Consider the following 24,326-nt stretch of genomic DNA (forward strand, 5'->3'; position numbering starts at 1 on the left):
TCTAAGTCAGATTTTTTTTTCAAATTGTGGGTTGTGAAATAAATTTAGCAATTCCCCAACAACATTTCTTTTCAACTGAATGGCATAGAAAAGACTAGAATAAAGCCAAACAGAAAAATAACAGAGTGCATTAGCTGAGGAAGGTAAGTACTGTTTTGTGAAACATGTTTTGATTGTGTGTCTGAGTGTGTTTTTATGTGACTGTTCCATAATGTATTTCTTATTGTGGGTCACAATAAAAAAAGTTTGAAAGCCACTGAAGTAGTAATATTTTCTATTACTTTTCATTGCACTCATAGTATTGGTTATAATTAAACCTTGAGTCCAAATCAACCTTGATTTTTAATGAAGCGACAAGTGACACAGACTGACCTCATTTATAAGCCTGGCACACAGGCAAGCATCTGTTTTACTGAACTCTAGTTGCATTTAACCAGATGAAATTATTCTAACTAACTTGAGGATGAAACCATCATTTATAATGTTATTTTAACATTATTTTTCTATTCCAAGTTCCAAACTACTAAATTAAAGACAATATATAAAAATCTAACCAATTAGCAGTAAGCTTCCTAAGAGATTGGCTTCTTCCATTATGGTCGTTTATTCATTCAACAATTATTTATTGAGTGCCTACTCTATGCTCAATGGTATTTTAGATACTGGAGATGACAGTCGTGTAAAAGAAAGAGAAGGTTATAAAAGTAAAAATATTTTATATTAAATTCGAGCTTCTTCCAATTAGGATGGCATGATATTTTAATAAAAGATTTTGAAACAAACCACACAAATATTTGGAAAAATAAAAAACACGACTCCAACCTACACAAGAAAAATCACATAACAGTATATATTGCATAGAATATTTTAAAACTAGGCAAGATAGATGGCATATTTCATAAAATGATTTCAGTCTATCCCCTGTGTAAAAATTAGAAGACATATGCTCATATATAACACAGTTTGCAAAAATATGCATCTTCCCAGTAGGGAACGGATATCTGTGCTACTGTTGTGCTGTACTTATAAAGTTTAAAGTTCTCCACTGACAGTAAAGCAATAGCTTTTTTTTAAGTTGCATATCAAACTGAGAGTATATCTTGAACTTTTCCAGTAAAATTTCTCCCATTTAATTCATTCTTTGTAGTTTTATACATGAATACTGATAAAAAGTAATAACATTGACTTTTTATCCCTAACAGTATTTGTAATTTCCATACTAGGACTTATAAAATCCATTTTGTTTGCCTTATGAGATTTAAAAAAATTTATTTCAATGTAAATCAACTGAAGGCCTGTATCATGGGCCAAGATGCTAGCTAGGTAGGGAAATATAAACATATTTTACATCACTGATAAATTATTTCAATAAAATGTAAATAAATGTTTTCACTTATTACATTGCTTTATACATTTCTTCAGCACCATTACATGTCTTCATGCTGCTTTCTGTACCATTTTTCTCACTTGCTTCTAAAGCTATCCCTTGCCATCTTTAAGTGCCCTTTCGAAGCTATTTAGGGATATAAGAATGTCTTGGTCACCCTTGGAAATTTATTTTACTTTAATCTAGTGTCTCTTCCCACATTATTTATTTCAAAATTCCCGGTAGTCTCCATCATCTATTGAAGGTTTGTCCCACTTTTCAGAATAAGTGCGTTTATATTATTTCCATGAGTGGGGGGTGAGGGGTGAGGGGTGAGGAGAGGCTAACCTATAGATGAGGAAAAAAATAATTTTATTGCTCATTTTAAACATATATGTATATATTCATATATATATACACACATATATATATATTTACATTTAGGAAAAGGCACAGTTCATATGGAAGACAATGTTGAAGGTTTAGAACACTGAAAAACATAGTAACCCAGGAATTCCTAATATAAAGTCTTCAAAACTGTGATAACTTAAAAAGGAAAACAATACTATGTTTTCTTTAAATTTGGCTTGACTTTTCCTTTTTATGCCATTATGTTTCAAGAATGTATTTAGACATTTTTCACCCCGTTAGGTGAGGCATTTGCTTCCTTCACCTTCACATCAGGGAGGTTTTCACTGAGTCAGTTGCACTATGGTTTCCTAAGACAAATATGTTTAGGTTGAGACCAAGGCAAGAAAATTCTTGGATGAAAAGATTTTCTGACAAATTTTTATAAGTGACTGATTGGAATACATAAGTATAAATTTGATTTCCAAAAACACAAAATAAAGATCAAATGGAAATTTTTATGAATGCTGAAAAAAATTTAAATGAAAACACTACTTTGCTGCCTCTTCAGAAATCTTTTGTATTACTTCTCTTTTGTCACCAAAAGAATACTCAGCACAACTCATAGATGCTAAGGGAGAAAATACATATTTCTCCTAGTATTTTCCTTTTGGCTTTTGCTAAAAAGGACAGAGGATCTGATATAAGGCAGAATTTAAAAGTAAAAATACCTGGAAGAAAGGGGCATGAAAGGGAGTAATATGAATGATTATGCTCTCCCAAAGCTTCTGGAAGCCTCCTTATTTTCCCAAACTGGGTTTAACATTGTCCCTTAATCAACAAAAATATTGTCTTTACACTTTGCTTTTTATAATGTCAATATTGAATAATGTGACAAGAATATTTATATAGAAAGAAGAGGAGACTATGAGCTTTTGAAAATCTAGGTGTTAAACTTTTTGAACTCTTCATATATACCCTGAAGATACTTAAATTAACATTTATTGGCTGATGATATTTTGATCATGAAAAATTACCAAGGATGTTAGATTTTACTTAAATTTTATAGGTTCAGAAACTAAGAGTTCTTTGTTGGGCCTGTAGTAACACTCAGATCTATCCAGTTAAATTTTGAAAATTTTTATGATCAGAATGATTGCTCAAATTCATCAGTAACCTGTTCTGTATGTTTTGTTGTTCTCGTTGATGTATATCTATGCAGTAAGATAGGCCTTTTTATAATGCTGTTTCTCCTTAAAATGAGGAATGGCTCTTTTCCCTGTCTTCTGGGAAGCCCAAGGAGGAATATGGAGCTAACTGCAGTACCCAACTGAACTAAAAAAAAAGCTTGGAGTTCAACGCCACCAAACTTTTCCATCTGTTTTCTTCCCTTCTTCATTATTTGCACCGCTACTACAACCAATGAACTGACGCAGTTTCTAGATGTTTTAGAGCAATATCCATTTCCAGATGAAAGCAATAATAAGTACAAAATGCATTTTTTCAATTATATCTAAAATTACCCACATCACTTTGCTATTATCCATCCACAGGTAGTTTCTATTTTTTGGAGGGGTGGGGGGGAGGCTGGGCTGGGTGTGTTGGTACATTGCTCACCATCTTAAACATGATATCCAAGAGAGGACTAGAATACCTGTGCCACACGATCATTGGATGGAAATGCTTGTGAAACTGATGAGCATGGAAACGACAACAACAAAAAAGTGTGATCATTTTCACCTACACTCCACGGAAAGCAGTAACCTGAGGCGATTCGGACACTCAACAAGAGGTCACGTGTCTATTAGAGGTGAAGCAGACACTTGAACATCTGTCTGCTTCATGGGGAGACTTTTCGTCTCAGAATACATACCCTAATAAACAACAGTTGGAGAAAATTGTCTATGACATTCAACATAATACTGAGCTGAGGCTGAGAGAAGGAAGGGTGGAACTGTATTTCCTTTTGTAAAGCGAAAACAGCCGTGAATACAGCCTCTTCTAAAGTCTGATATTTAAAGGGAGTTGTAAGAAATCAAATTGTTCAATTTGAACGAAGAGTGGCCGAAGTTACTGGCAAGCTCGTGCCTCCGAGTCTGCAAAATCACTGGCCAGGAAAGCAAAACTTTCCCAACACCCAATTTTAATATTGTGCTAAAGCCACTGACTCTGTTAAAACCTCCGAGTTAAATATGATCCCCTCCCCACCCCTCTCTCCCCCGCCCTTTAGGTTAGTGTTTGGGGGACCGGGAGGGGGCCGGAGCTTGGCCCCAACCTCGGAATTGCTGCCAAGGGCTTGTAATACAATCTCTCCCCGTTTGAAGGGTAAATCAGTGTCAATTGCGTTTGCTGTCCACCAGAAAAAGTAAGCATTTTACTTCCGCTCGGTCTATGTGGACTGATGAAATGTAGGAAATCTGTTTCTGGCAGGGGGAAAAAATCGTTTTCCCAAACAGCACCGAGAGGAGCCATCAGAGAAGTATGAAGAGGGGCAGCGCGGCTGGAGCTGCTGCCGCTGCCGCCGGGCTGGTGGGGTGCGGAGAGCAGCTGCCGCAGGACCCGCGCCGGGAGGGGGCCGGCCCCGAGACGCTGCAGGAGCCGAGCCGGGAGCCCCGGTGCCCCTGAGAGCCGCCAGCAGCCCAGCTCCGGACGCGGGGGTGAGCAGGCGGGCGGGCCTCGCTCTCCGCCGCCGTCGCCGCGGCGTGAGCGCTCTGCAGCCCGGCTTGCGGAGCCCCGGCCTCTGCTGCACGGCTGGCGGCAGGGGAGGGGGGCCGTCGTTGCCAGTAAACGTCGGGCACGCGGTTGGGAAGGGTGGAGAGCCTCGGACAGCCGGACGGGCTCTGGCGCTCGGTGTGTGGTCACTGCAGCGGGTGACTCTCTGACTCCCTGGAAGCGACCATGTGTTCCTCATCCCTATTGTGGAACAGTCCAAATGACCGCCGCAACGAAGAAACCCGCTGGGGCGGCTCAGCCAACTGGGGACAGGAGTGAGGATTTCTCGTTAGCACAACGATTGTAAAGACACACATATGCATTCGTGCAGAAGGGTCTCTGTCTGCAGGCTCAGCGTTATCCCTTATTGAGGAGAGGAAAGCGGAGGGGGGATGGTCTTAATGGATTGATCCTTAGTGCTTTACTTGAGTCAAGGAGGCCGGGAGCGGGGGGAAAGAGGGCGACACGCGTGATTTGGGGTGATGCTGTGTTCCACTGATGAGTTTGACAGAGTCGAGCTTTTGCTACGTGAATAAACAAACGCTAGGCTAGCCTATGAATCAACCCCCTTCGGGGAAATTTTTTTTTTTTTTTTTTTGCATGGTATTGTTCTTCTCGTCCAAAGAGTAAGGTTTTGGAATCTGAAATTATTTCGGGAGCAGAGGAGCCAACTTGGCTTTGGAAGCATTAACTATTCTGGCAAGATTAAATTCTATCAGCCTAATAAATTGCCGTTACCTAGTTCAGACATCCGAAGTTTCTCTTGAATAGAGGGGAAGCAAAAGCAGGGGTTAACAGATTCTGTTTTCTACCTTTCAGTACAATTGGGGTGTGGGGGGGGGGCGGGGGGATTGTCCACTTTCCTCCAGTTAACCTTTTTGGAAATCAAAACCTTTCCTCTCTCCCACCTTCTTCATCTTCATCCTGTCACTTACAGTCAAGAGTTTGCAAAACTTTACTGTCTCTCTTGTAAACTCCTCCCTCTCCCCAAGCACCCTCTCCTACAAAGCTAGATCAGCTATGGGAGATCTTATGCCCAGGAAATAAGATCTGCATGTGCACAGGAACACCCATTAGGCCTCCTAGTGTTAAATAAAGGCTCAGACAGGTCGGAGTTGCCAGCCAGGCAGAGGAAGTCCACCTTTTCTCCTCATCTATCCCCTGAGATCCACAGAGACAAGGCTGAGAAGGAGACCTCGTGCTCACTGGTTTTCTTCCCCAGCATCTTAGCAGTGTGGACACTGATTAACTCCAGCTGGAATCTGGTTTGCCCAGCCTGTCTTTGAAATTGATCAATGAGCTCCTTCTCGAGGAATGCTCCCCCCTAACTGTGGAGGAGGAGGTGGTGACTGTGGTGGTCCTCTCCAACATGGGCATCCTGGTTCTCAGTGCCTAAGACAAGGTAAGGGACAGATATCTGAGGCATGGGACAGGCAGCCTTTGCAACGCACCTTGCAGCTTTAGTACACGGCTCCCTGAGTGGGCTCTGAAAGGGAAAGGTGGCTTGCATTTCAGCCTGTGTGCTACTGAACTTGGGGCTTAGTTCTTCATTTTAGTGTTAAACACCATACTTTTGCGATGTGGACTGCGCTTTGCTGGGAAATAAATTCACAAGGCAAAATTTATTTCATCTGGTGCAAAAGGTCCTGTGATTGCCACTGAGTGTCCTAGTATCTTGGTAAGAAATTTTAGTTAAACTTGCAGGTATGGAAGAATGTCAGGTCTTATATTAATCCTAAGTATGTTATGCATAATTTTAGAATTTTGCTTCAAGCCTGCAAGCCTGCTTTATATTTATAGACTTTGGGAGCCTTTGGAAGGCCAAAGTTTCCTTGGTTGAAACCAAATAATGAGGCTCTAACAATTTGTTTGCAGAGGGAGTTGTTAAAACTGGAGCTGATGTTAAGGTAATTTTGGTATCTTTGTGGTTTTGACATGGTGGCATAGAGATCCCACTGTTTCTTTTAATTTCTCCTGGATGACTGTCAAGATTTTCCACTCAGTGTTTTCTGACTAGAGAAAAGAATTGCAGTAAAGGTAGAAAATATCTCTTGGCAAAAAGAGTAAGATGCTTGTGTAATTTTTCTGTCCTAAATGTTTTCAGAGTCAAATCAACTGAGTTTTTGCTAATGCTCTCCCCTTACATGAGAGTACATATATATTCAACAGAATGTAGAACTCTGCTAGCTCTCAACTACACTACAGTTACGTAAAACAGAAATCTTTTTATTGCAAACAACACACACGTGGACACACACACAGCAACGTCTTCTTATGAATTAAGATTTCCTTAATCAACTTAGATTAAATTTTGATGTAAGTCCTCAAATATCCTAATCAATTAATGACTTTCAGATGATTTTCTATTCAAATTAAGTTTGAAATTAATCTGGTAGGGGTCCAGAAACCTGAGCTAAATTGTTTGGAAGAATAATTTAGTATAATTTTAAAAAAAAAATTAAAAATCTCTAATGCCAAGAAAATATAAGAAATTAGTTCCCACTCAGTCTTAATTTTTTGGTCATGATTTGAGAAGGAATTATTATTGTAGGTATACCATCATTTGGTTCAAGACAAATCATCATGGTGCTGCAAGATAAGACAGAGATTCCTGGAAGAGAGTTAGCATTCCTTGAGTTTGGGCACCAGGAGGGCTGAGTAGGGTACTTTTAATGACTGACTAACTAGACTTGTTACTTTGGCCAAAACGTCTTAGGCTTCCAGTCTCTTATTAATAACCAGGAGTTTGGCTGGTAAATCTTCTAAGGTTCATTTGAGTTTAAAGATTTTATTATATAATTAGAAAAACTAGTAATGAGTGTCATTTTGCCTTTACACTTGGCGCTTTTTAATTTCGGACAAGTTGCTCCCCTGAGCCAGAAGCGAAGGTCCATTTACAAGATCTAGAATTACCTTTCTGATTACATTTTGGACTTTTATTTTCTGTTCAGATTCTTAGGTTAAGATTTTACTTTCATGACACTGGTTGATAATATATAGCTTTGTAGATATATTATTGGCCAGCCAAAGTGAATCACATAGGCGTAAAGAACTCAGAATGGTGAAAGAGCCATCTAGAGCTATTCTTGGTTGTTAATTCTTTGAGTCTAGCTTGAAAGATAGCATTTTCTCCTTCCAGATTATGGAAGGGTGTTTGGCTTAAGGTGTTTTTATTTTTTTTAATTGTAAAAGACAGTGTTATTGGCCTATAAACTTTGTTTTCTTAGTTGTTTCACACCCATAGCACACAAAACTGACTAGACAGAGGGGAGGTCGATGCTCTAAATCAGAACAAAGGTGGCCTTTAGTGAAGGGACCCTTGACTGTGGGTTCATTAGCACTCTGTTTTAAATGGCCACAGTTAGGTGTCTTTGTGGGGGTGAAGGGTGTGGTGACATCCTTTCACATTTATTTTGAGAGGCATGGCATTCCCCTTTCTTAATAGCTTATGAGTCTTTGATGCCAAAATGAAGTATAATCTGTTACCAAAATTTGTTTTTGAAAACATGTAAACTACCCATCTTGGAGTTCAGTATTTCACTCATCATCCTGGGAGTTTCATCCCTCTCAATATGAAGAAAACTTGGGATTTTCCATTATTTATGGTTTTATTTCATGAATTCTTTATCTGTTTTCATTTCTCCCCCTGCCCTTTGTCTTTTCTTAGTTATCTAGAGTTCTACAAAATATTCCTATTTTTGTTACAGAATTTCTTTTCTTTTTAAAATAAGTCAGTGGAAGCTTTATTTGTGCATAGTTCCTATGGTGATGATTTCAATTTAGCTAGTGTTTGTTGAATATAAAATATATGCCAAATACTGACACAAATATTTCATCTCCACACGTATATGTGAGGTGTTAACCTCCATTATACATACTGGAGAACTCAAGTACAAAGAGAAAAAGTCATATAACTAGGATAGAACAACTACTAAATGGCCAGGTAGTAGAGCCAGTATTTGACCCCAGGACTTCTGATTCCAGCTCTAATATTCTATTAATCACGCTTCTCAGCAGAATTTCATATCAGACAGTAGTGATATAATGTTTATCATTTTGTTCTTATTTTTCCGTCTTTCCAATTTATTTTCCATGCAATATTGTGATATTGCAATATTGTGATACAATATTGTGTGTGTATTGTGTTTTTTTATAATATGGCAACAAAGACTAGAGATAAACCAGAAACCATCTTGGTCATAATCGAAGCACACCTCTAGGTGGTGAAAAAGAATACTTTTTCCTCAGAGTCAAAACTATGTCTTCAACTGGGATTCTGGAACAACAGACTAAACAGAATCTTTAAACATGTGATATTTTACTTATGGAGTCATTAATTTTTTCTTCTTCCCCTGGGCTGGTTCAAGGCTCATCATATTCATAATGGTTATTCCAGAATCACTTCTATGGAAAGAAAGAAAAAAATACACACACACACATTCTTTGAAGAATTCTGTATTAAGTTTCTGCATGTTTTTCCCTTTAAGTTTTATTTTTCTGAATTCCAAATCCTGAGGGTTGAGTTATCCATTTTTAGATAGATCCATAAAGCTTGGAGGAGCCATAGTCTGAATAAGGCATAGAAGCATTTGAATCCTTACTCCTTTTTTCAAAGCGATTGGCTTTGCTTAGTAATTACTGAAGTTACTTATCAAGCTTTTTAAATATTTAGGTTATATGAATTTTAATAGTAACATCTTTCAGTATTTAGATATGTTATACAAAAAAAGAAGTTTTTCTTTCTCCAAAACCTATTTTTTTTTCTTCAAGTCAGTGTATCATATCATTTCCTGTCTTAAAAGCTACCCCTTAAAAAAAAGCTACCCCTTGGTATCTCTGGTGGTTTTCGAAGACGTTTGAATGAATTCAAAAGATCAGAAATGACCTTTTTCTTGCAATTTGTTCTTTGTGATGTAATTCAACTCATTCAGATGGATTAAATATTTGTTGAAAATTATAAAATGTTTATAATCCTGTAGTGATCTTTTTATCTGGGTAATATAAATTTATTTGACCTTTGTTCACCGCAATTTAATCATTTCATTTGGAAACTGCTTCAACATAGGGTAATTCACACTCCAAATTTTGATCCTGCTAGCTGGGTCCATTTTCATCTTTTCTATTCATATCTCAGCTATATTTAAATCCAAGACCACCATGTAATGACTTTCAGCTAAACCACAGAGTCATGCCAAGTTTGATGGTGATTTAAAATGTGAAAAAAGGATCAGAAGCATTTGAATCAAAATCCTAATTTTTTTCAAAAGGGACTTAAACAGAAGAGTCCCTATCTATGACAGTGACTTTAGGTGTCTACATATTTGGCATATGTTTCATTGTTTAACTTCTATCGGATGCTAATTACCCACTAAGCCTTCTTTCTCCTACCTTTGTCTCCTGGGAAAATATAACTCTGTTCTTTCTTTTTTTTCAACTTTACATATAATTTTGATTATATACAAAGCAGCATAACAAACATTGCTTAGCTATTCTTATTGTTTTAACTTAATGATCATCTGTAAATATTAGAAGATAGTTTAAATTACATTTCTGGCAAAATACAGGGCAGGCTGCATGAGAAGTAAATGTGCCACTGTCAAGGAAAATAAAAACTTCACTGTTTAGAAGCATTGAGGGGACAGATTGTGTCCCTCTGGCTCACTGAAACTGTGACATGCCATTAGACTTACTGTAAACTATCCCTTGATGAATTCTTTGCTGGACAATGAGCTTACAAATCTGAGGTGTCTTCTTGCTTTTACAAAGCAAAATAGGACTCTGATGCTTAAATGGAAGTTGCAGAGAACATAATAGGATGTAGGTAAAGTTACTGAACTACCACATCTCACTTTCAGGAAAGTAGTGGGAGATATTGTGTCTTGAGAAGAAAGGCATTTTAGAGGTAACCCTTTTAAGATTTCAATTAGTTATTTAAATGTATGAATCATGTGCTTAAATGTATTATTACTTAAATGTTTGTTTCTGAGGCTAGCTAGCCTGTAGGAATCCAAACCAACTACTGGGAAATGTTTTGTTTTCCTGGGGTTGGACCTATTTTTTAAAGAACTGGGGCAAAAAATGTTTTAGCCTTCTGGTTTAGTCACAGGGTTTGGAGAATCTTTCGGACTTTATATGAATAATGTCATGATTAACTGCAAAAGAAAATAGACAATTGTGATCTTCTGGTCCCTGTAATGACAAGTTAGTAGCATATGACAAGGTATATTAAAATATTTCACATTTTCACTAGTTATTACTTTAGATGACTAGATATACAGAGATTTATAGAAGGTGTTTTCAAAGAAAACTTACAGTAATTTTTTTCTGCAAAAATTACTTCAAAGCATAATGTCTCTGGAAATTAAATTGTCTGTGCTTTTAAATTATATATTTATGACACTTTTTAGGTGTTTAACCATGCTCCCAGCAGTCTTTTCTAATGCTACAGCAAAATGTTTGTGAGACTGTCACATTTTACAGTTTTCTGAACACCAATGTCTTATTTTGTTTAAAAGCTGTCTTTAAAAGACAAAAATTAACCTAGGCTAAGAGAATTAGAGTTTGAGATTAATTGGAAAAGAATGCTATGTAACGTTTCAAATGATAAAACTGACAAGGGTATATACAACTTATATTGGTAAACTTAAAATACCATTAGTAATAAATATAGATGAAAACCCCATTATATCATATAAATCTTACATTTTGTCATTTGCAAACATTTTCATTTTCATTTCATTCAGTCATAATGCATTTGGTTATTTTATAGTCACTATTTGCATACAGAATGGAGTTCTACACATAAACTTATGAGTTTATTACCTTCCTGCTCCAATATTACATCTGTAGTCTTAGGTCCTATAAATAATGCATACAATAGTACTACATTTAAGGCCAAGTATATATTCATACATCTTTTCTGCAACCCACATAGAAGACTGTGTTACTCATAGGTTAGTGAAATCATCCCTTATTGTGTAGATATAAGATATGTAATGTAATTACTTCTTTGCTAAACATGAATACAAACAAACCCTAGTATGCAAAATATACGAAGTGGGAAGGTACAAAGTATGACAAAAGAAAACCTGTGACGATATTTATTAGAATTACGGTGTAATTCCTGGGTTATAACGTGGGTTCCTGATGACACTATTTTGTAAAATGTGTCATTCTGAACACAGTAATGGTCTTAGAGTAAAGAGCCAAGTTCAAGCCTGACTCTGCCATGATCTAGCTATATGATCTTGGTTGAGTCACCCTTCCTCTTTGGTTTTGTTGTCATTAACTGTAAAATAAGAGAAGTGTAGTAGGGACTCTTTAAAAGGACACACTCCTCCATGTCCCACCTAATTCTCTAAAGTATAAGTACATGATTACTTGGCCATCTGCAAAGAACCAAGGGCTGTGCTTAATCTCATAGGTAATAGTTTTAAGAGTAGTGATCATATGTTTATAAGAAATTTTGCTAATACTGTCATTGCTAGTATTCAGTCCTAAAATTCTGTGGAAATCGATGGCTTCAAAAATTAACCCAAACAATGGGAGTTTACAATTTGGATACCAAAATTTCAATCAACCACTTTTTATTGTTTCTGAATAAGTAGAATTTCTTTCCTTAGAAACTGTCGTTTTTCCAAATATGATGTTTTACACAAGCAGAGAGCTTACTGTTTGATTTTTCTATTTGACCTTTGACAGCTGCTGCTTCCTACCAAGTAGTTGGTCAAAAGTGACAGGGCCAGTACAGGTAAAGCAAACAGTGTTTCATGGGGGTTTAATAATTAATAACCTGACTTGTCATCCAAACGTCCACAGATCCTGTTCCTTACTGTGTCATTGGCAGTGAGATTTTAACAAGAGAAGTCTGTATAAAAAGCAATTGCTCTTTTGTTTCCAAAACAGGTATTACAAGTGGATAAATAATGTGCACTGCTCTGAGCCCAAAGGTACGCAGTGGACCTGGCCTCTCTGATATGCATCAGTACAACCAGTGGCTGGCCAGCAGACATGAAGCTAATTTGCTACCGATGAAAGAAGATCTGGCCTTGTGGTTAACCAATCTGTTAGGTAAGGTTATAAGATCTCATTCTGTCAGCAAAGATAACAGGTTTATTCTCCCTGCTCATGTAGTGTCTTTCTCCTAAGCATATGACACCACTTTAGAAAGAAAAACTTTCATTATTTGCATTTTGCATCTGGGAGACCTGAAGCATATAGAGAATTTAAATGAATTTCCCAATGTCTCTCACATTAACTGTGCTTAGTAATTCCCATATCATGCATTGTAACTGTGTGGTCAAATTGCTCATTTCATCTACACCCTTGCTGATCTGATTTATTTTTACTTTTCTTTCATGCAGCTGACCAGTTGGGCCTATTCTTTTGACACTGCACACGGGCCACGGTCTGTGAAATCTGGCTTCTAAAGCTAGATTTCTTTGCCCTACTTTTATAACACACCTTCTAAAACTGATGAATACCCAGACTCTGGAACAATAACATCTATCCTTTGTCCAAATGAGCTGACTGGAGTCATCCAACCTTGAACTAAAATTTTTCTTTTCATTACACTTTTGTTTTTAAGTATTCTTCCAAAAGGACGGTCTTAGAGAAAAATGTTACCTCATGCTAAGGCTGCCTTTTTTGTTTCTGTTGTGCTGGCATATTCAGAGTATACAATTTCAACCATGTGCAAAGTGGAATCATACATTCAAAGGATCATCATATAAAGCAATGCTTTTTCACTAGTAATTTTTCACAGAGAACAAAATTGTTTTAAGACCTGAAAAAAGGATCCTTATAGAGTTTATAAGATTTGAATATTGAGTAAACATAGAATTTGCATGGTGCTTTATCATTTACAGAAAGGATTTCACCAACATTATTTTATTATTAAAAGGATTCCTTCAAGGTAAGTGTTGTTATCGTCACTTTCTAGCTGCTGAAACTGAAGAGTTTAGTGCAGAGCATAGTGCATCTGTAATTCTAGCAAGGTTTGACAAGGTTTTAGCACATTTTAGCAAGATTTTTCTTTTTGCTCACCATGGCTCTGGATTTTTACATTGCTTTTGCATTTTTTAAGCCTTTATCCTAGAGTTAGATCTTTCCTTTTTCCCTACTGTGTGCACATGCTTTTGACAATTCTATGTAGTCTAACCAGGGCTACCGCATATGGAAATGCAGGTGGTGCCCTTTGCAAGGGAGCCCAGTTAAAGGGTAAGAGAAGAAATGCAGAAGGCATCCTTCACATCCATCACTCCCCAGGAAGCCCCTTCACTGTGCTATGGAGTGATATCCACCAGAAGGAAGGGCTACCTTTCATTTATACAAGGGAAGAGCATTTTTATTTATCTCCATTATATAGAGGATGTCAATTTAGCCTAAACAGATGGGTTTCCTCCCTCTTTTGTGTGTTCACTAATTATTGTTATATTAATATTTTATTAACTTTGAGCTGTTTTCAGATATGGGCTGTCACAGCATGGCAGTATAGAAGTTAAGGCACAGACTTGGAATAAACTGCCTGTGTTTGAACCCCAGATGTGCCACTTAACTAGCAACATGATCTTGGGCAAGTTATTTAATCTCTCTGTTCTTTAGTTTCCTCATCTGTGAAGTGGTAATGACAGTAGGGTTGCTGTGAGATTAAGTAATTAAAATATGTATACTACTTAGTGCCTGACATATCATAAACTCTATATGTCGTGGTGTTATTCCATTTATATAGTTCAGTGATATGATTAACTTGATTTGGTGGGTAAGTTCATTCATTTATTCAACAAATATTTGGGTGTACATCAGCATAATAATTATTTGAATAAAATGGACTCTGGAATCAGAATGCTTGAATTCAAATCTCAGTTCCATCACTTACTAGCTCTGTGATACTGGGCAAGTACCTGAATGCACTGTGCCTGGGTTTCGTCATCTGTGAAATACATATAATACTAGTACCAACCTCATGGGATTGTTGGAGAATCAAGTAAGATTGTCAGCTTTAGAACAAGGTCTGGCACATAGTAATCAACTAGCTATAGTAAATATACTAGCCATTGTGTTTATTGTGTTTCAGCACAGTCTGCTAAGTGCTAGAGGGTAGAGTGGTGACTAAGAATAGACAGAGTGCCTGTTCTTATAGAGCTTGGAGTAGAGTGAACAAGAAATTATTATAAATAAGTGACTGAATAAATAATTCATTAATTGGACTTGGTATAAACACTAAAAGATATAGGTTGCAATAAGGATGTAAAAACAAGGAGGTGGGAATGGGGCAAATGATCAGAGGGCTTGGGGAAATCCTTTTTAAGGGGTCTTATATTTAAAACTGAGATCTGAAGAATAATTAATAGCTAGCCAGATAAAGTGTGGGAAAAAAGCCTGTGTGGAAAGAATGGCATGTATGGGATAGGAAGGAGTTTGGCGCCTTAGAAGAACTGAACAAAGGCTAGTGTCAACAGTGTAGATCAAAAGGGGGAGACTTTCATGAGATTTGTTGGGACTAGAGCGTATACTGCTTTGAAGACCATGTTAAGGAGCCTATAATTTATTGCATGCTCAACGAGGAGTCCCTGAGATGTTCCAGGCAGGGGGAAATCATGATTATGAGTATAGCCTGATTACACAGGTGTGTTCCAAGGTCCCATGACTTGTCATCAGAAGCATTTTATTTGGTGAATGTGATCATTTACAAAGTAGCTTAAGCAGTGTGAGCAGCCCAAGACAGCCTCAAAGAATAGAGAGTCAGTGTATGTGTAATGGAAATATCCTTGGACTAAAAGTCAGGAGACCTGGCTCCTGACTGGTGTCAGGAGACCTGGCTTCTGATTCTGGCTCTCTCACTTGGTAAACTTGCCCAAAGTCACTCAGCTATCTTTTCTGGGCTCAGTGTCCTCAACCATAAAATGAAGGGGTTGGAGTAGATGATCTCTAATGTCCATTCCAGTTCCAAAAGTCTAAGTTTCCAAGAAATCCATCCCTTGAGACCCAGTTTGAAATCATCAATATGTATAAACAAGGAGAAAACAGTTTATGTAAATGAATAATCTTTCTTTTAAAGAATAAAAAGGCTAATGTTCTTAATGCCAGTTATTGGTAACACAGAAGCAACTGATGGCTTGTGAAATTTTCTCAGAAAAGAAATCTTAAAAAATGTCAAAATATAGTAAAGTGCCACTTTCTGTTAACTTGAATTCATAAAAGTAGGTAGATGATAGATTTCAAGTAAATATCCTCATGGTAACTTGGAAAGTAGACCAATAGCTTGAGGTTATTTAAAGTGGTAAAACATTCAGAGGTAAGAAAATATGTTATGTACTAGAATGGTGATAATAAGCAAGAGAGAAAAAAATGTATGGCTATGTGACAAGATATTTTTACTACACATAACAGATACATTTAGTATTCACATATTTTAGAAATGGAGTCGTTAAAGTAAATTTTAAAACTCTTACTGGTCATTTTGTTGCCTCAGAAATATTTGCAAATTTTTATTATACAGCTCTATTTCAATTCTCCATTTTTATCTACTTGAAGGTTAGAGATATCTTGAAGGTAGTTTCAAAGTTGATCTGGTCTCTAGATAAAGTATCTGAATTTTTTGGTGAGGTGGAAATTCACATACTAAATTAAAGCTTTTAACTAGACTTTGCCATTGTAGTGTGGACCTTACTTGTGGAAAGATTTCCTATTTCTTTCTAGCAATACTTGACTAAAATGTAACTTTTTTTCCTTTTTTGCCTTTCAAAAAAAGTAGTAATGATATTCTAAATTCAGGTATTTCTGGTCCTACATGTAAAATGTCAATTGAAAGGTGGAATTTTTTAAAGAACGCTCACTTTGTATTCAGATTTTTTGGTGGATAAAAATTATTTGATAGAGAAGAAATTATTTCATTGGTTCATAGACCAATATTCACATTCATGCCAAATATGAAGGCATAATACTGTAATTTTCAAGTACTATATACTTACTTAATCAGTAACAATAATAGGGCTTTAGATTCCTCAGCATAAAATTAAAGCAGCAATAGCAAATTTGCAATAGCAAATTTTTAGACTAACTAAAATTTATATATTAGAATATAAAAACTATCTTATAAGTTAACTAGTTGAGTTAAATAAATTGTCATGATGGTTGGGATTTGTTTATGCGGTAGCATACCAGTCATGAGAAAATCATCCTGTGATATTTACTGACTACTTACATATCTTTGTAGTCCAAGCATGTTTTCTATTGATAATAGTTGACACTATGGAGTTTTATGACCAACATTCAGAAAAGACAGCAAAAGAAACCTGAATCAAGAGAATCTTGCCTCTAAAACATTTCTCTGGCCATTGTCCCCTGCTATACATTAAATGTACACATTTAATTTTTATTTTAGGCTTTCTGTTTTGTTATTTTTGTTCATGAACTAGCTATTGCCCATTTGTTAATTAACTATGTCCTTAGGACATATTTGAACATCAAATGATTATACAAATAAGTCTTGGAGAAAAACTTGTTACTTTGGATAAACAGCATGTAATTAAATTAACAGTCCCAGATTATAGCAACTACCCATCATTCATATAGATGAGGCACATTCTACACATTTCATGATTGTTGGAGGACTATTGAAGACTGTTGTTGGTTTAATTTTGAAATGGATATACTAACATAGATGTTCTCAGATTGTTTATTTATTTTGTGTTTCTTTAATCATTTGAAAATGACCTTTATCTTCAATTAGTATTTGTTTAATAACACTACATGAATCACATGGGAGTATAATTTTGAGAAAAGATTGTAGTTGTTAAGCATCACAGAAATTGATATTGGTCTTAAGGATTTTAGATCGTTAAGAGGTAGGCATATGTGTTTGGATATATGCAGGGAATTTGAATAAATCAAAAAATGTATTACAAATCAAGTTAAGCTAAATTGATTTTACTAATATTTAGAAATGCATTATGACAGATGATGTTATGGTGATTGTCCCTTTCTCTGACTTTCCTACATGCACATAAAGGAAAATTCAGTTGTTATATGCGTAATATGATCAATATGTAATGTTTTCCTTATTTCAGTTATTTCTAAAAAAACCTATTTTTAGCATTAGAAAGTTAAGCACCTATTTACTGGAGTTGCTGCTGTGTAATGAGTTTGGAACAGCTCTCTTTTCTTTTTTCTTAAAGTCCTTTTACTGGATACTTGTCCTGCAGACTTCTCATATTCTTGATGTAGTCAATAAGAATTTCTTAGGAAAGGTGGTGTCTTATGCTAGTTCAAAAGTTTAAAGAATCAAGTCTATGTTCACAAATTGACACCTTTCAGAGCAGTTACACCCTAATGTTTTTTACCCAACTTTTCCAACAGAACCAACTTTGTCTTTTCTTGATACAAATGCAGGGTAGACTCTGAATCAGTGTGGAGCAGGTGCTGATCTAGGGTTTCTGGATATAATCAATCATTTCCTATCTCACAACCTTTATATTTCAGTCTTAAAACACTGACTAATTTGAGTTAAGATAGCAGATGAGTTGCTTCGAGTTCTCTAATTGGAGAAATAGACTGTGATTGAGAGGTACAGTGGAGATTGGAGTAGAGTTTGATCATATCTAGATCACCCTTATAGATAAAATATACTAGTTTTCTTATGCAGTGAATCAGGCTACATAACAGAGCATGCCTGAATGCTATTCTCGGTCATTCTCCAATCATCAGCAAGGTGGCTTGCTATTCATTTCTCAGCACCACTGTCTTCAGCCCTACACTGTTTTGTTTTTGTCTGAAGGAGTTTCTAGAGAGAAAAAATCTGTAGATTTTCTACAAAGAAAAAGACAACTGCATTAGAGAGAATGCATTGTTATAGAAAATAGTCATTTGTGTATCCAGCAAATATTGATCTAACTAACCAAGAGTGGTGGCTAAAAACATAGACTCTAAACATAGACTTCTTGGGTTAAAGAGCCAGATTCACTGTGTGAGCTTAAGCAAGTCATTTAACCTAAATACATCAATTTCATCATCTGTAAAATGGATATAATAGAAGCACTCACTTCGCAGTTTTGTAAAAAGATTAAAAACATGAATACATGTAAAGTGCTTGGCATATAGTAAGAACTCAAATGTTAAATATCATTATTAGATGTTGCCATATCTTTAGGAAACTGAGTGTAGTACTGCTAACTTACTAGGAGGAAAACAATCTTTCCTAGCAAAATAGAAGATAAAAGGGATAATCTTTATGGAAATTATGGCAAGCCTACATTTCTGGGAGGAATACACTTGTATGTACAAGTATGTGTGTTGATTTTAGTTACCTGACAAAATATTTCAGGTACATGATTATTTCATATCATTGTGTCCTCATATTTTAAGAGGAGATGACTTATCACAATATTTAACCAAACCACCTGATCTCTGTCTACTGGCAAGCTGTCAATCATGACTGAATTGAGGATGTGAAGATCTAAGTTCACAATTATGAACCCAGGAAGTAAAGATATTCTTTCTAGACTTGGCTATTTTGGGTTGACCTTCAAGTCAATAATAAAGACAACCCAGTATGGGTCGGCACTCCAAGGTGATTTAATTATGTCTGTTCATTGCCCCTTCTTTCACTAAATATACCAAAAACGTGGAAAGATGGGACTGGGGAAGAAATGATTCTATGATACTAGAATCCTACTGTTTCTAGCATTTATAGTCTAATGTCTCAACCCAGCTACACAATTTATATTAAAGAAGATCTGGTTCTGTCTGACAGAGATTGAACTGTGTATAGCTTTTACTTGAGAAATTGTAATTAGTAATTCATAGCCTATTCTGATGGATTCATCATGATTAAATTCAGCCAACTTTATATTCAGGTTTTTATATACTTTTGGTAATATTAATGGAATAAAGAGTATGATAATATATCATCCCATATAAGGATTATAACTGATTTCTTAAAATTATACAGTACACTTAAAATGTATATTTTATGATTCTTAATCATTGGATGGAAAATGTTACATATGAAGGTTTTAAAAAAATTCTCTGTCTTGCATTTTTCCTTCATTTGAGTCAGTACATTTCAACCATAAAGTATGTAATAGTGTCTGCTTTAGCCAAAAAAAAAAAAAAAAAAAAAAAAAAATCCCACCTTTTGGAGCTATAAAATATACAGAATTGAAAGCTGAGACCTAATATATTTTTCATTAGGTACAGATGTTCAATGTTAAATTCCTCAAGTATTCATGAAAAGCAGGATAACAAAAAATTGTTCAGGTATAAAGCAGAAAAAGTAAAAATCATTCCTTTTGGTAAATTGCTAATGACTTTTTAATGAAAGCCATTTTTCTTTTTATAATTTACGAGTTCTTTTAAATTTATTGTAATCATCTCCTCACTTGACATTATGAAAAGAATCTTTAAATTTTCAAATAGCTTAATGAAATAATACCTAAAGACCTCTTCCAAATGTAGAAAATCTTATAAGTAATTTATAAAGGAATCATTCAACAGTTTAGGTAAAGTTTACCTTCTTTACCTTGAAATGTAACTGATAATTTAAAAAATATTTCTAATATTTATTTTTATGCTTGTTTGTAAATAACTTTCTTATTATCATTAGAAAATGCAAGCCAATATGGTGAATGCATAATTCAAATTCTGTTGTGCTGGCTTTTTTGTATCTTGAGACTATTACTTTCATTCCTTAATTGAGTTGAGCTGCATACAATTTTGAAATAATAATAGCTCTGTATAGGCTACCTCTGTGGTGAGTACTTAGAGCTACTGATGTTTTGCCACCTGCAGAAGTCATTATCCTAACTGAGGGCTAAAATGTGAACTATCCAGTAGGGAAAAAAGAACATAAAAAAAGTAATTCTTTTTCCTCCTTCACCTGCCCTTCCCCCCAAACTGTAAAAAAATCATTTCAAACAGATGTTTCTTAAAAACCAAATATATTAGATATTGTGAGTTTAACTTTAAGCCAGTAGTATATCTGTTGTTCCAGTTGGTTTACATTTATCTTAAGTGTTCATGGAATTGAGCTGCATGCATTTTTCTTAAGATAAAAGGTAATCCTATGACTCTCAGTATAAAACTTTAAAATACCTCCTCTTTTTCTTTTTGCTTTAACAACTACTTTTCACAGAAATAATACCCAACATTTTCTCAAAGTTTTCCAAGAGTTTGTTTCTTCATTTGTCAATTCATGTGCTCACTGAACATGTTTACTAGGTGCCTTCTATGTAAGTAACATTATGCTTACCTCTGTAGTAACACACACAAAAAACAATATACCTCAAGAGGTTTCTAATGTACTGGTGACGACAGGAACTTTGTACAAAGCATGTTATTAGCCATAGAAGAAGTTTGATGAGTGCCAGAGTGAGTGATACTCCTGAGTATGACCATATAGGAAGGAGATTGATGTACACTGGGAGAATCTCTTTCTGGATTTCTGTTTAAAGGGAAAGTAGAACGTGGCCAGGCAGATAGAAGATAGGGGGCTGTTACAGGAAGGGGCCATGCCTGGGCCAAGGCATGGGAGTGGAAACGGGAAGATCCGCTCTGGAACTGGGAAGGCAGGGTGCAGACCAAGGAGCAGGGTGTAAGCAAGTTAGAGTAGAAAGGTGGATTAGCGGCATATGAGAGGACTTTGGATATTGGGTTAAAGTGGGTTTGTTTCATCTTTTACGTAGAGGAGAAGATTAGGGACTATGCAATAAAGGTGAAGTTTGGCTCAGTGAGGGTGGTGTTTAGCAATATTAATTTTAGCAGTGATTATGGTATGTTCTGGAGGCAGACGTTGAGGATACGAGGACTAGCCATTGTTCTTGCTGCTAGAGTTTAGGTATCAGAGGTATCAGATCATTAACTTTTTAAATTAAGATTATAGTTCTAGAAACAGAAGGAAGCATGAATCTACAGGACTTATGACTAATAAGTTATAGGAAATTAAGACAGGGAAATAAAATATTCTGAAACTTAGAGAATTACAACACCAGGAAAAGGAGAGAGCTTAGGGAAAGGAGTTTTGAGGAACATACAAAACAGAAATTAATGATTTTATAGAGCCTGGGAGGTGGGGAATGGAGCCATTGGGAGTGATAGTTAAAGGGTACAGTTTCTTTGGGGAGTGATAAAAATGTACTAACATTGACTGTGGTGGTAATTGCACAACTCTGTGTATATACTAAAAGTCATTGAATTATACACTTGAAAGAGGTGAATTGTAAGGGATGTGAATTATATCCCAATAAAGCTGTTACAAAGTAAAAGAAGAAAGAAAATATACTTTGGGAGCATATAAGAAAGAAGAAAAATAACTTTTAACCAATAAAATGTCAGGGATGGACAACGGTGAATTATGTTCATAAGAGCAGTAATTGAAGCTGTGAGTGGTTGTGAGGAGACCAAAAAAAAGCAGAGAGATCTGAACCTAATAATTCCACAGTTCAAGCACTGCATCAGGAAGGGGAAGAGTGGTTAGAGGGGTAGTGTTTTCTTATAGAGAGTTTCTTACTTGCATTAATTTTACCTGTATTATCTTCATCAGGAAAACAAACTCAATGGAATTTAGAGATGTGGTTTTATGCATTGGCCACACTCTTAAAATTGCCAATGGTGGTTGATTTTTGATATACTATGGCTCTATTTTATATTAAAGGGGAGCTATGGAGTTCTTGTGATGAAAGACGTATACACAACACAAAATACCGGTTTTGCTTTATGCTCTTGCCTTACAGGCCAAAGTAACTGAAACACATAAAATTCCAAAGAAACCATTCTTTCCAGTGATTTCCTATCTCAGATACGTAACTCAGCTAGAATTGGAATTTTGGTGATAAAAACTGCATATGTTGGCATGAATGTCACATTTGGGTTGGGGAATGATTGTGTTTTTATAATGCTCCTTTTTGTTATTGCAGGGAAGGAGATTACGGCAGAAACTTTTATGGAGAAATTGGATAATGGTGCCTTGCTCTGTCGACTTGCAGAAACTGTGCAGGAGAAATTCAAAGAGAGCATGGATGTTAACAAGCCCGCCAAGGTAAAAGATCCCAAGGCAAAATCAGTCGCTGGCAGGTGGTGGATTACATTTGTAGTAGCTTATGAATTGAGTTTGAGGATTTTGTTGTGAATGGGTGCATTAAGTCCTCTATTAACAATGAAACACAGAGGGTGCTTTTTAATTAGGTAACGTGTTATTTGCACTCTAATTACATACATTACATAATCCTTTCAATAAGTCTAATTAAATGAAGGTTATGGAAGTTGATGATATTAATACAAAACAAATGCTGTATATAAACTGGTTGAATCTGATATATTGATTAAAAAAAATTTTTTTTTTTTTTTAATTTATTTTTGGCTGTGTTGGGTCTTCGTTTCTGTGCAAGGGCTTTCTCTAGTTGCGGCGAGCAGGGGCCACTCTTCATCGCGGTGCGCGGGCCTCTCACTATCGTGGCCTCTCCCGTTGCGGAGCACAGGCTCCAGACGCGCAGGCTCAGTAGTTGTGGCTCACGGGCCCAGCCGCTCCGCGGCATGTGGGATCTTCCCGGACCGGGGCACTAACCCGTGTCCCCTGCATTGGCAGGCGGATTCCTAACCACTGCGCCACCAGGGAAGCCCCCTATTGATTAAAATTTTAACAGAGAAATAACTTACGTCATCAGGCAACGAACAAAATCTGGCCAAGAAAGATTTACTGAATAGGTCTTTGTTTCCAGATAGATTATTATGGCTGAACACTGGAACAAAATATCTGGAGTGTGTAATATTTTGCTCCTTTTAAGTAAGTAGTATATTGAACTAAGTAACTTTGAACAAATTATTTTCTTTCTGACTGCTCATATTTCCTTTCTGCACATTGTTCTAATATTTTTCCTGGTTATTATAAACACATAATAAAAGTGTGGTGTTTGATATTTTTTGAAAGGAACAAGGTAGATGACACTTTTCTTAATTTTTTTTTTTTTTACTTTTCTTCATTTTAGACAGAGAAGAAAAAGAGGTAAGAAAAAATGAGGTTAAAATATTGTTGAAGACAGCTTAAAAGAAAAAGGAAAAGCTGTTAAAGTTTCTGCAACTCTGGCAAAAAAAAGTAAAACTGATTATTTATGTCAAATTTCTTTATGATTATCGAACTAAAATCTAAACAAAAGATAAAGCTCCCTGAAACAATGGGTTTCTTTTATAGCGCCGTAGTTAGTTTGGGGATAATATTTTATATCACTCTGTAAAGTATTACATAACATACAAAGCCTCTTCATTTTTTTTTTCCATCTTAAAAGCAGGACAGGAATAATGACGCAGACATAGAGAATGGACTTGAGGACATGGGGAGGGGGAAGGGTAAACTGGGATGAAGTGAGAGAGTGGCATGGACTAATATATACTACCAAATGTAAAATAGATAGCTAGTGGGAAGCAGCCGCATAGCACAGGGAGATCAGCTCGGTGCTTTGTGACCACCTACAGGGGTGGGATAGGGAGGAGATATGGGGATATATGTACATGTATAGCTGATTCACTTTGTTATAAAGCAGAAACTAACACACCATTGTAAAGCAATTATACTCCAATAGAGATGTTTTTAAAAAATTTAAAATTTTAAAAATTTAAAAAATAAAAAAATAAAAGCAGCTCTGTGAAAATGTTAATTAACTCAGTGGCTCCCAAACCTTGCTGTGCAGAGGAATCACCTGAAGATCTTTAAAAACTATGGGGCCTGGCTCCTTTACCTGAACATTCTGGTTTAATCCCTATGGAGAAGGACCTGGGGATTGGGATGTCTAAAAAGCTCTGCAGGTGAATCTGATGTGCAGCAAAGTTTGGGAACCACTGAGCTCATTTTTTTTTCCTGCATTTAGATGCAGACTAAATGATTTATGAACGATCACGCAGCTAGTAAGTG

At 36.1% G+C, this 24,326-nt stretch overlaps 1 protein-coding gene across 10 annotated transcripts in view; it reads left to right on the plus strand.

Annotated features, from left to right (window-relative positions):
- The window catches only part of GAS2 (growth arrest specific 2), a 148,228-nt gene that overhangs the window by 23,026 nt on the left and 100,876 nt on the right, over positions 1-24,326 (plus strand). For 5 of the 10 annotated variants that reach the window (XR_005021044.1, XM_036862315.1, XM_036862310.1 and 2 more), the window contains exons 1-3: positions 4,112-4,371; positions 12,332-12,496; positions 22,339-22,460. Coding sequence is in view for 9 of the 10 variants with exons in the window: in XM_036862315.1 (XP_036718210.1) it covers positions 12,352-12,496; positions 22,339-22,460 (267 nt within the window). In the remaining variant the exon portion in view is untranslated. The other 5 variants (XM_036862312.1, XM_036862313.1, XM_036862314.1 and 2 more) reach the window with 4 other exon arrangements.

The sequence above is a fragment of the Balaenoptera musculus genome, chromosome 8, assembly GCF_009873245.2.
Source record: "Balaenoptera musculus isolate JJ_BM4_2016_0621 chromosome 8, mBalMus1.pri.v3, whole genome shotgun sequence".
NCBI lineage: Eukaryota > Metazoa > Chordata > Mammalia > Artiodactyla > Balaenopteridae > Balaenoptera > Balaenoptera musculus.